The 14,015-nt window shown below is 31.5% G+C and overlaps 1 protein-coding gene and 1 long non-coding RNA gene across 2 annotated transcripts; both read left to right on the plus strand.

Annotated features, from left to right (window-relative positions):
• The first annotated feature begins 5,722 nt into the window (after positions 1 to 5,722).
• Positions 5,723 to 6,991, plus strand: LOC130623014 (uncharacterized). The gene is made up of 2 exons (XM_057438516.1): positions 5,723 to 6,311; positions 6,506 to 6,991. The coding sequence occupies exons 1-2, from the start codon at positions 6,252 to 6,254 to the stop codon at positions 6,851 to 6,853; spliced, it is 408 nt and encodes a 135-aa protein (XP_057294499.1). The 5' UTR covers positions 5,723 to 6,251; the 3' UTR covers positions 6,854 to 6,991.
• A 5,117-nt stretch (positions 6,992 to 12,108) lies between these two features.
• LOC130623015 (uncharacterized) lies at positions 12,109 to 12,800 on the plus strand. Its single transcript, XR_008981128.1, has 3 exons — positions 12,109 to 12,293; positions 12,404 to 12,527; positions 12,665 to 12,800. It is a non-coding gene; the product is annotated as an uncharacterized LOC130623015 (long non-coding RNA).
• Positions 12,801 to 14,015: the final 1,215 nt, after the last annotated feature.

Here is a 14,015-nt window from a genome sequence, read left to right on the forward strand (position 1 = left end):
AAACATTTCTTCCCATACAGTATGTCTTAAAACCAAATGACAATCTTAAAATCATAGTTACCTTAGCTTGCTCCGAATTCGTAGTTTTGTACTTAAAACAACTCTTTATATCTTCTTTTTCTTTTTGACAATCCGGAAATGCACCATAAATATAATAATGTTGAAAGTGATTTGTGGTAGCTATAAAGAAGCACAAACGTTTTCTGAAATAGTAACAAATGTTGGTTCTCGTACATCTCAAGTTCATGCATTATGACCATAGAAAAATCAAATCTAAACTCCAGGACATCCTAGCACGTTGAGATTCCAGGACAATGCCAGAACAACTAAACACTTTGAAAGACGAAACTTTCGTAAAAAATCACTTTGGCGATTTCGCATAATTTCGCTGAAAAATGTGAAAGTTCTGCGAAACATTTTATTTGCAAAAAGTTTATTCCCTAAAAATATATTGAAATAGGTTATTCGCAAAAGTTAATAGACCTATTTCCATATCCATTTGGTTCCGCGAAATATACATACTCAAAATGCAGAATAACATGAAAACGAGATTAGCTATGAGCAAATTTGGGGATGCTGGTTGTTTATATGCAAGTTTGAAGAATGTACCAACAAAATGTTGAGTTTTACAGCTTTTAACTGGCAGTTTCACATAATCGTATTTAACACAGTTATAAAGAGGGTTTTGGTAGTGGTACTGTTACAAAAAAAATTAAAATATTGCAGATTTTAAGGGTGTATCTTTTGGTATATGTTAGATAGCTAGCTAGCTAAAACCTAGCCACGTTAAACCTAGCCCCGTTTTTAAAATGATGTGAATACATTTTTATTTACTTTTTTCAAGCGAATTTAGAACTAAAACTCAATATACAGTTTACTAACGCTCAGTGGCACTTCATATTACTTCTGATCAGTTAAAAAAATTAAAATTAGCTTGCTAGCATAGCTAAGCCAAAAAGTAGCCAGCAGCTAAGCTAAAACCCAAATCAATATTAAATATGCTTGACTGATGCTAACAGAAGTATTCCAGAAGCCTAAAGAAAAATAATGTTGACTTCAGGGGAAAGGGGATTTAGAGATTTCAAGGACTGGATTTTCCTATAGCATTTTCACAAGTATTTTTTCCAGGATTGGAGCTATAGCTTAGCTGCATGAGTTACCAACGAATCATTTTTCAACATTTGTTGCATAAACTGATATTTAAAATTAATATTTTCAGTATTGGCTGTTATGATCATGTAATTGTCACAGATAAAAAAACTCAAACTAATTCTAGGTCCCTTAGTTTAAGTTTTTTTCATAAGAATGCTCACATTATAAAACAAAAAAGATGGATGGCGTTCAATTGGAATTGGAATCTACAATTGGATTTGCAGGTGTGTACATACTATGTTGTGGTATTAATGCATGAAAGATGGCGCTGCGTTGTACGGACGTGTTCCGCCACCTCTTATTACTTGTTGTTGTATTTTTTGTAAAAAGGCCTACTTTTACATCAGCTGGACCTGCAATTTATGATATTATGGATACAAATACTTGTTTTACTATGGAATCGTTTGATTTCGTTTAACACTGTTATTACAGTTCATCTTTATGGGTTTATAAACAGAATCACATTTATAAACTTAATCTTGATCTCAGAGAAACGACTTGGTTACTTTTAATACTTGCCAGGGACGTTGAAATCTGTCCGGGTCCTGATTGTGGCGCTTGCTTGAATAATATAAAGCACAACAAACAAAAGGTAACATGTATTGGATGTACTCAATTTTTTCACAAAAATTGTATCAACATAAAAGATTTTATCACAACATCTTTTTTCACTCAATGCAGACTCAACCACGACGGGGGTCGAACTGAAAATGACACTATTAACTCCTTTTCAGAAAAGCGTGGTTTCAAACTTCTTCATCTGAACGTTAATGGCTTGTTTGGAAAAATTGACCAAATCCGTGACATGTTATTCAGTACTGGAAAAAACATTCACCTATTTGGAATAACTGAATCTCGTCTAACTGAAATAATTCCGATTCACTAGTTTCAACTGAAGGATACCATACTGTAAGGAAATATCGAAAAAGAAGGAATTGGTGGTGGTGTTATTGTTTACATTAGAGACGATCTCAAATAGCAACGCAGATTTGACTTGGAGAGTGATATTGAATCCATAGTTGTAGAAAATTGTAGAAAAGTCCAAATCTTTTATCGTTTGTGTCATGTACCGACCCTCGGATAGTTCATTACATGGTATAAAAAATTTCAAAACTTGTCTTAACGATTACTGTGGAAAGTTTATCATTTCTTAAACATGATAGTTTTTCGGGAGATCCTTCTCCCATCATCGGGCAAAGTAAAATGATTTTGAGAATGTATTTATATAATTGCAGAGGATCGAAATTCATAAAAATTAACCAATCAGAAACGAGCTGATAATTATAGTTAATTACGTTAATTAACATTTTCGGACATAGATGTAGGTAACTACTTCTTCTGTAGGGCTGGTAAACAAATCTCAGGAAGTTGATACGAGATGCTGTTTATGTGTTTGTTACGTTTTTGATGGTTTCTTTAATCTTCCTGGCCGTTGTTTTGGATTCTCTGTCAATGATTTTCTTCTCCTCCCAATTAAACTGATGACTTCTGCTCCAGCTGTGGTCCGCAATTTCGTTTTTCTTCACATCTCCGTTTCTCACTGCGCGCATATGCTCTTGTACTCGTTGCTTAAACTTTCTTTTTGTTTCGCCTATATACACTGCATCACACGGGATCTTTACACGGGATTTCGTAAACATCATTGTGAACAACAAGATGAATATGAATATTAATGATTTCGAGGATTCTCGATTTAAATGCATCCCAGCTTTCGTTCATGGTATCTTTAAAGATAATAGAATCCCAATGAGAGTTTTTCATATCATCCTTAAAACGAGTTGCGTTGTAATTTTTATAATCTCGAATTTTAATTCTACGAGGTACATAGCGATTGACATTTATTTTTCTGTTTACACCAATTGAGTCATAATCACTGATCCCTAATGGTAGAACTATTGTTTCTTTGACATTGTTTTGATGTAAGGTAAAAATTACATCAATTATCTACGCAACAAGCGGTGTCATTGTTTGTCGAAACTATTCGCAAAAATGCAGATAAAGGAGAATGCACTGGGGCGATTTATCTCGACTTACGAAAAGTCTTTGACACTTTGAACCACTCGCGGCTCTTACACAAACTCAACTTCATGGAATCCATGATATCGAGTTGCAGTGGTTCAAAGATTATTTATTCAGTCGTACCCAATATGTCACATACGATAACATAAATTCATCATCTCAACAGATTACTTGTGGTGTGCCCTAGGGTTCAACCCTGGGTCCATTACTATTCCTTCTACTCGTCAACGACTTACACCAACTACTAAGTAAATCGAAAGTACTTTTGTATGCCGATGACACTGTTGTATATTACTCATCAAAATCGAGCAAAGAAGTTGAATCAGTTCTTAATAACGAAGTCCAACGTATTGCAGACTGGATGAATGAAAACTGTTTAATAATAAATCTTAAAAAGGGAAAGACTGAGTTTGTTATGTATGGAGCTCATCAAAAGCTACGTAAACAGGATGCATGTACAATCAAGATAAATGCTACGTCCATTAACAAAGAAGATAATTATATCTATCTGGGAGTTAATCTGGACAACCATCTGACACTACAGGAACATCTCGACAAAACGTACAAAAAGGCATCTGGAAAGCTCAAATTACTCAAAAGTATTCGATATCTTTTGACAGCTGGCATAGTAAAATCGGTTTATAACACTGTTATCCTGCCGAATTTACTTTATTGTTATCCAATAATGCTGTCTTTATCGAGAACCCAGGAAGACAAGCTACAATATTTACACAATCGAGCGTTTAAAATTTGTGGTGGTGCCCATCAATGGGATTCTATTGCAACGATCAAGAAACAAAGAGCTGCGGTTGAAGTTTTCAAAAGCATCAATGGCATCACTGAAAACCACTTCAATTTCGAGCAAATCAACCACACAATGAATACTCGAAGAAATCAATCAAACATCAAACTTAGCCATCTTAGGACTGAATTCGCAAGAAAATCTTTCAGTCATCAAGGTGGTATGATTTTTAACGAATTACCAACTTTACTGCAGAAAGAATCACCTTTGTTTTTATTTAAAAGAAGCATTAGGGATATTAAATTTTAAATTTTACTTTTGTTCCCACACAGCGTCGCGTCTAATTACCTCTGCGCACTTAGATTGCGTTTTGGTTTTCCTCTTCATGTCTTTTTCAGTGTGGTGTCGAAACTATCTATCCCAGCACATTCGCCTATTCTACTATTTTGTATATTTCATTTTTGTCTATAGATAATAATTTTTTTTTATCATTTTTAAAATTTTTATGAATTGTTTTTATGAACCCTGATTAGGACACCTGTAAATAAATAATAATAATAATAATAATAATAATAATAATAATAATAATAATAATAATAATAATAATAATAATAATAATAATAATAATAATAATAATAATAATAATAATAATAATAATAATAATAATAATAATAATAATAATAATAATAATAATAATAATAATAATAATAATAATAATAATAATAATAACAATAACAATAATAATAACAATAATAATAATAATAATAATAATAATAATAATAATAATAATAATTAATAACTATATTCATGGACTGTTTTGTTACATGACGGCAGGGCTGATTTGTTACATCCGGGCGGGATTGCTACATAAATTGGGCTGTTTTGTCACATCGGCTTGTTTTGTTACGGGAGATCGGGCGGTTTTGCTACCATTCCGGCTGTTTTGTTACCGTGCATAATTTTTAAGATGGCAGCGTGATTGGCGGCAGCGACACTCCAACAGTAGTTTAGCAAATCTTTTTGGTTAAGTTTGAGGGCTGTGCTGTATTGTAAACAAAACTCTCTCTACAATAAGTTGTTCAAAGTTTATGCTGGCTAGCTAACTGTGTTTTGCTTTGGTTTATATCGCCAGTTTTTATTTAGCTGGCAGCAACACTCGTGTAGATAGCTCGCTAGCTATCTCAATGAAAGTATTTTATGTTTGTTTTACTATCATTAAAACGTTGTGGAATAGGTGAAATAGCTAGCTAGGTTCTTGTAGCTAATTGTAGTGTTTAAAATCATCAGAAGACCAGGTAGCAGTGTTCAATTTCCCTTGGCTGGCTGGTCATATATATTGCGGCGCCAAGCTTTTATCAGTCTTAGGGTTAAAAAAAGTTTAAAAAATGTTACTGCTTTTATCACATGTCTGAAAGTTTGTTGCATGTAACTAGGGTAATTAGCCATGGTCCACATTCCCTTGGAGGTTCATCTGGATGAGGGGGGAGCTATGGTAACAACATATATAATAGCTGCATTACAAAATTGAACCGGCGTCTCCTGCACAAAATATATGAGTTATGTGACCTCCCAAAAATGTGTCGAGTGTGTTAAAAGTAACCTTGGAAAAAGTATCTGCTATATAGCATTCTATAAGAGCTAGTTTTTTTGACTAAAATATGGACATATTGGGTACAATATAATTTTTTTTTCTTTTAATTCATTTACCCGAAATACAATTTCTTTCCTGTACCACATTTACTTTATCGTCGTGAAAAAATATTACAAATATTTATTCCAAAAACACCAAACTAATTTGTGAAAATATATATCAGTCAAATGCTTTAACGTGAATCTGGATCGAAGTTTGGTTTTGCATACTTTTACCTTTTACAAGGAAACGGTAGATCCATTAAGGCGGTTTTTCACTTAAAACGAAATTGATTAATTGATTTATGAATGTCATAAGTAGGATTGTTTTGATTTATTTATTTATTTAATATTTTTGTTCAAGTGATCTTTAAACAGTTTGCCTTTAGTTACATGTCTGGTACATTTTAGTAGAGGTTGCCAAATTTCAAATTTCACAATTTCTTTACTTCGTTTTATTTTAGCCACCTAAAGGGAGTTGTTTAGTATTACAGCATCAGGTACTATTTATTTTATAAAAACATGACACGTTTTCGGTTTTATTCCTTCATGTGTGATATTTTAGGGATTTTTTTTGTTAAATTTTAGTGATGACTCTATCGGAAGCAATTAGAGCAATAATGATGACTCGAGTGAAGAGGATGACAATTCTATTTGCGAATTCTCTGCTGAAAGTTCAAATGAAAGTTCTGACGAGAACTTGCAAACAATGTCAGAAGTTGGTGACTGTGAAGTGGAGAACCATCCTTTCAAAGATAGTTTGGACGAGGTAATTTCAGGAATAGTTTTCTCAATCGACACTTTCCGTATAAATGTTGATGTGCCGCAGTTTTTTCAAAGTCCTTACAAAAAATTTGAAAACACCTTAAATTTCAATAATTTGTAAAAAAAAAATCCTTTTGTTTTAAATACTTAAGGAATTAATGCCGCCGTATTATATATAATGACTTTTTATTATTGTAGAAAATTGCGAAATATAAAACAGTAAAGAAAAACGACTTTGTAAAAGGAAGAAAGCACTGCAGGATCATGTTTCTCGGTCTTACGTATGTATGTGAAGAATTAATGAAACGCAAAGATTATGATAACGTGTCAAAAACGAAAACATTTACAGCAAACGAAGTAAAAAGATGCGTTAGCAAAAACGAAAAAATGAAAGAAGCGTGCAAAGGAAAAGACGCCGACTACTGGAAATATTTAGTTTTAAATATGCGTGAAAAATACCAAAGAGCTATGAAAAGGGAAGAAAACTGCAAATGTCGTCAGTGGTTAAATGAAGCAAAGGACAGGATGAATCACTGGAATACTTAGTGTCGTTTTGTCATTATTATGTGGCACAAACCGTGATGCATTGATCAAGCGCCCCACTCGTAAAATCGACTCCCTAATATACGCTTTTCCTTAATATGTCCATTTGTTTAGGTTTTTGGCGCCCCACTCAAAATATTACCTCCCTAAAATAATTGCACCAAGATATATATTTAACTATTTCACTTTTTGATTAAAGTAAAAACAGAAGTCAATAGTTTAAAGATATATATATATATATAAAGAGCCCCGGCGCTTAATCGATGCATTACGGAGCGAGTAGAAAACTTTTAACTACGTAACAATGTCATTTCGCTTTTAATTTTTTTATTAAGCGTCTCTCTTTCACAAGCTGATCGGATGGCTTACTTGTTGACTATCAACTTGAGAATATCAAATTCACGCGTTAGCTTGCAGAGTTAATTCACAAATCGAAATCAAACTTAGGTGTAATCAGTTTTTTGTATACATATTATTTGCATAACTTTTAGAAATATGTATCGGAAATATGTTGAAATTCCGATCAATTTTCATTTATGTATTTCTTTTTAGTTTTGATGATAACAATTTTTGACATCTTTAATTTTGTAACTTTATTAAGATTAAAAATATATTTATCTTATCAAGTCTAGCAACCTTTTGTTTGTTACATCGGTTCTGTTAGGCAGTCAAAATTTTGCGTTTTTTAAAACTAGCGAAATTAGCAATAGTGTATTTAGATTCTTAATCGAAATTTTTTACCACGACAATACCTTTTCACATCTATTTTGACTGGTTGATAAGGGTTACACACCAAAATAGGAAGTGGTGTGAAATATCTTTGGGAATTCATTGAAATGCACCTTTTTTATAATAATAATAATAATAATAATAATAATAATAATAATAATAATAATAATAATAATAATATAATAATAATAATAATAATAATAATAATAATAATAATAATAATAATAATAATAATAATAATAATAATAATAAGGATGTTCCTAATTGGATTTAGGATAGCCTGACATCTTTTTCGGATAGCCTGCCATCTTCATAGGATAGCCTGCCATCTCGTAGGATAGCCTGCCATCTCATAGGATAGCCTGCCATCTTCATAGGATAGCCTGCCATCTTCATAGGATAGCCTGCCATCCTTGTCGGCCGCCGTTAACATTTCCACTTGTGTTTAATAATGGTTGACAGTCTGGCGGACCATCTCTGTAAGAGGATGCTTGTTTAATAAGCTAAGTATAACCTATATGATTAGCTAGCTAATCATATAGGTTATACGGAGACTAAAGTTTTTCTAAACTAATAGCTGTATTAGTCCTAATTACGTGATTATCTAAACATACATATTGAGTTGTTGTTATGGTACTATTAAATATATATAGCTAGCTACATTGAAGTTAAAAATACAAGACTTATTGCTATGGTTAGTTTGAGTGTGTAACTTTATAGGTGCCTGGTGTTGTGATAACTTGACAATTGTTTAAAAAATAAATATATAGCTAATAATGACCCTCTTGTCTGTAGCTAGATAGCACAGCCCTGTGCTTTAGAGAAATTTAACTTTATTAAACAAGGTTAGCAAGTCGAAAGGTGTGCTCTGTAGCTTTAGCTAGCTGTTCTTTTTCATGACTGATCTGGAAAAATTAGAAAATTCTAACCTGCACATCCACGAATCTAGATAGCTAGCTAAGCATTATCTTAAATCATTTCATACTTTTGAAACTATAGCTATATGATTCACAATAAATGTAATTACGATAATATGTTATTCAGGGCTTTGACTAGCCCAGTCATCTTGTCTGCCTCTTTAAATATGCCTAAATTTCTAAACTAATTCTGTTACACTAATTCTGTTACAATGCTCCTAAAGCACCACATAAGAAAAATAGTTCACTATTTGTCTGTTTGCTGAAGTTATATTCTTGATATATATTCATTTTTAGGAAATGAGTCTCAGGATGCTCAATCACATATATGACCTATATCGTTTAATTGTGAAAAAGAGATTATTCTAAAGCTTGTCAAAACGCAGTTTGCGATGAAGTTCCAGATATATTTAAACTAAGCATAGGCAAAATATTCTTAATTTTTTTGAGAATTCTTCTTGTCAATTTTTTTACTACATTCTTAATTTCTTTTACTTTGGGATAAAAGTTTCAACTCAGTTGTAATTTAAGTGATAAAATGTTTTACTTTGTCAAAACAATTTGTATACTGTGACAGTAAAACAGTAACAGAAACTTAGTAGATATTGTTAAAATATTATCATTTTGTGTCTGTTTATAAATTATGGAAAGTTTGTCCAGTAATTATAGACCTTGATAAGCTTAGATTACGCATAATATAGGATCTGCTAGTACTATTTCTTCTACTGTTAGAAAAGCAGGGTGTTTTGTTAAGGTTTTATTAGTAATTGTTTACGTTTGAAATTTTTTTGTCCTTTCACTTGGAAAACTGCTAGAATTTTCTTATTTCGAATTATTTTTTTAACATATTCTTGTAGTGCATTGTAAAAAAATTATTGCAAATATTTGAAAAGTGTCTGGAAAATTCTACCTAGATAATCTAACAAGAAGTTACAAATACTTATAAATTGCTTATATATATATATATATATATATATATATATATATATATATATATATATATATATATATATATATATATATATATATATATATATATATTATTTTTATGTTTTGTTTTCAAGAAAAAACTACATTAATTTTGCTACTTAAAGTTTCATGCTTCTTAGCAATCTTCAGGCAAATGATACAAATTATACAAGTTGGTACTAACTAAAGTATAAACCTTTTTAATTACGTGATAAAATGCAATGCTACTCAGAGAAACAGGCCTACATTACAATCAAAGACCACAAACCAAACTTCCCCCAAAATGTCAAGTGCAGATTAATTAATCCAGCCAAAACAGACATGGGAATCGTCAGTAAAAAGTACTTGGAGACCATCATAGAAAAAGTTCAGAAAGCAACGCAGGTCAACCAATGGCGAAATACATCTACTGTAATTGAATGGTTCAAAAAAACACCAACTGATGCAAAGTCAAAATTCATCAAATTCGACATTGTCGAGTTTTACCCTTCTATCTCTGAAGAACTACTCGACAAAGCAATTAATTTCGCAAGATCTGCTGTACCAATCGACAACAAAGTCCTCGATATAATAAGGCACAGTCGGAAGTCCTTGTTATTTGATAAATCATCGACTTGGGTTAAAAAAGGAAACGTTCTTTTCGATGTAACAATGGGTTCATTCGATGGAGCGGAGATCTGTGAGTTAGTTGGACTATATATATTAAAAAAGATCAGCAATATTATCGATATCAAACATGTTGGTCTATACAGAGACGATGGACTTGCAATTATCCAAAACGCCAATGGACCACGAATGAACAAAATTCGAAAAGACATCATAACCTTGTTTAAGGAAGACAAATTGTCAGTAACTATCGAAACGAACCTGATTGAAACAGACTTTTTGGATGTATCATTTAACGTGAATAGTAAAACCTACAAACCCTACAGGAAACCCAACAACGATCCGCTATACATTAACATTAATTCAAACCACCCGAATAATGTATTGAAAGTCATTCCGAAGATGGTCAACGAAAGATTAATTGCGACATCATGTAACAGAAAAGCATTTGATGACGCAAAGCCTTTATACGAAGCTTCACTCTCCGCCAGCGGATTTAAAAGCACAATGGCATACGCGAGTAAACCCAAACAACGCCCTAATCGCCAAAGGAAGATAATTTGGTTCAACCCGCCGTTCAGTAAAAACGTTAAAACAGACATTGGACGATCATTTCTCAAGATTGTTAGAAAAAACTTCAATAAAGATCACAAATATTATAAAATCTTCAACAAAAACACCCTCAAGTTGAGCTATTCATGTAGCACAAACATCCGAAACATCATAAAGGGGCATAATAAAAAAGTCCTCACTTCTGAAGAAAGGCAAAAACAACGACCTTGCAACTGCCGGGATAAGTCCCAGTGTCCACTGAATGGTGACTGTTTAGCTGCATGCATTATCTACAAAGCGGAAGTCAAATACGTAGACAAAAAGGAATTTTACTACGGATTATGCGAAGGCGAATTTAAAGAAAGGTTTAACAACCACAAAAAGTCCTTTCGACACGAGAAATACAGAAACGAAACCGAATTGTCGAAATTAATTTGGAGATTAAAAGACGACGGAACAGACTTTGAAATCTTATGGAGTATTGAAAAACGTGCAATGCCGTATAAGACAGGAGCGCGCACGTGTGACTTGTGCCTAACAGAAAAAATAGCAATTGTACGAGCTGAACCGAAGGGACAGTTAAATAAAAGAACAGAACTTATCAACAAATGTCGCCATCGCAACAAATTTACTTTGAAATGGTTGAAATGAACTGTAACGAACAATGTATTTATTTGTATTTATTTGTTTTATTACGTTTTATCACGTAATTAAAAAGGTTTATACTTTAGTTAGTACCAACTTGTATAATTTGTATCATTTGCCTGAAGATTGCTAAGAAGCATGAAACTTTAAGTAGCAAAATTAATGTAGTTTTTTCTTGAAAACAAAACATAAAAATAATATAACTGCTCTGTTACACATTGAGCACTCTGTTGTAATTTGTGTTAAAATTACTTCGTGTTTATATATATATATATATATATATATATATATATATATATATATATATATATATATATATATATATATATATATATATATATATATATATATATATATATATATATATATATATATATATATATATATATATATATATATATATATATATATATATATATATATATATATATATATATATATATATATATATATATATATATATATATATATATATATATATATATATATATATATATATATATATATATATATATATATATATATATATATATATATATATATATATATATATATATATATATATATATATATATATATATATATATATATATATATATATATATATATATATATATATATATATATATATATATATTCTTAAAAAATGATTTATTACAAAAAAGTGTGTATAAGTAATTTCTGAAATTCTTTATGCGTATCTTTCCTATTATTGTATGTGTAGCAGTGTTTCTTCACAAAACTTCGGAGTATTACATGTTTTCTTTTAATGAGCAAAAAGGTAGTTGTATATATCACACTAAGCAATGATTAAGAAAACTGACAATTTGAAAATTAAATTGTTAAATTGGATTGATAGTGTCCTTAATTGTGGGCAATTTTCTGTGAAAGCATGGTTAAAAATTTTTTTAAACCTCTCATATTTCTAAACAATTTCACTTTAGAGTTCATAATATTACCTGATGGGAAGCACTGAAATGAAAAAGGCAAGAATATGTGCAATCTGGGGATTATCGATATTTCAGGTATGGAGTAACTTTTTTTTCACCTACTGCACCTGTGTAAGAGTGTACACAAACTGCTTTGTGGAGTAGTTGAAAACAATGTTTAATCACATTTCAATGTGATTTTTTAGCACATGTTTATGTATCCAGGTAAATGGTGGCACCTTAGTGTAAATTGAAGCTCTCTAATGACAGCACAAGTATACCGATGTAATTTATAAATTTAAAGAAATGGATCTAATTTATAGGTTCAAGGTATGTATAACGTATAAATATATTACAACACGCTAATTAATCAAAACTCTTTTATATGACACCATGAAACATACAAAGTGCGTCACTGCATAGTGTTTAGTTTTGTCCAGATTTTGATAGATGATTTTATATTTTAGAAAAACTTAATGCTGTTTTACGAGAAAGTCATATCTGCAAAAGAAGAAGAGAATAAAGAAAAAACTCTTACAATATTTTTATAGTTTATTGAACTTTTATCACTGTAACGGAATGATTATGTATCTTTATATCACACTCCCGATAGAACTTTTTATTGTTTGTTAAAAGCAGTGGTCTGGATAATAATATACAGGCCTCTGTAATATAATATACAGACTATATACAAAATTTTGCAGGTCTTCCAACATCATTAAAAAACAAGAAGGTCTAAAATTAGTATTTGAACTTAGACAGGATAACAAAAATGGGACCGTTATTTAAATTTTGATGACGTCAGCTAGGATCTGTCAAGAGACAAAATGTTTTTTCTTGGAAATTTGTTTACTTGTTGCCTTTATGGTGTAGAGCTTGAATAGCTGATTTAAATAATGTATAGGATCATTTGTTTTGGACAAACACTTAAGGAGATATGAGGGTTTAAACATTTTGCTGACCTCAGCAAAAACGAACAAATATGCAAAAAATTATTTTAAGAAATTTGTATATTTTCTGATGACGTCATCGACCCGTCTCTTCCGAAACGGATTGGGGACCCAGGCTTGGGAAACTTACCCAAATTGCTCCAAGGTGGTCCTTAGTTACCCACGCGGTGAAAAATTTCCAAGTTATTTGGCCTCAAAGTTTTAGGTGCAATGTAATTGCTTCATTAATTAATATACTTTCCTTTGACGTCAACATTATGTTAACATCAAAGTTTAGTACTTTACAGAACAAATTTATAGGTGATGTTTTATAGACTTTATCAAAGAAAGTAGTGAATATAATAATCCACTTTGCAAAAATGACAGACAGACACACGGAACTGGCGTTTTATTACAGAGATTGAAACAATGTCAGCCTGGGTACTAGTTTTCAATTATGTTAGCAAAACAGTCAGGGTACGAGTTTGCTGAGTTATAAAAGCAATGTGCAAAAACATAGCGGGCTATCCGAATTTATTAGTGAGTTGAAAATGTTATCGGTCTGGGTACGAGTGTGTCGAGTTGTAAGATTAATATGCGAAAAGATGTCAGGCTATCCGAATTTATTACTTAAAATTGAATTATGTCGGTCTGGGTACGAGTTTGTCGAGTTGTAAGAGTAATATGCGAAAAGATGTCAGGCTATCCGAATTTATTACTAGGAATAAAATGTCGTCAATCTGGGTACGAGTTTGTCGAGTTATAAGAGCAATATGCGAAAAGATGTCAGGCTATCCGAATTTATTACTTAAAATTGAATTATGTCGGTTGGGGTACGAGTTTACTGAGATATATAAGCAATGTGCGAAAAAATGTCAGGCTATCCGAA

This window comes from Hydractinia symbiolongicarpus, chromosome 13 (assembly GCF_029227915.1).
Source record: "Hydractinia symbiolongicarpus strain clone_291-10 chromosome 13, HSymV2.1, whole genome shotgun sequence".
Classification (NCBI taxonomy): Eukaryota; Metazoa; Cnidaria; class Hydrozoa; order Anthoathecata; family Hydractiniidae; genus Hydractinia; species Hydractinia symbiolongicarpus.

Coding starts and splice junctions, on each gene's coding strand:
- LOC130623014 (XM_057438516.1), top strand. CDS start 6,252: ATGTCAGAAGTTGGTGACTGTGAAGTGGAGAACCATCCTTTCAAAGAT. Junction 6,312..6,505: donor TCAAAGATAGTTTGGACGAG/GTAATTTCAGGA, acceptor TTATTATTGTAG/AAAATTGCGAAATATAAAAC.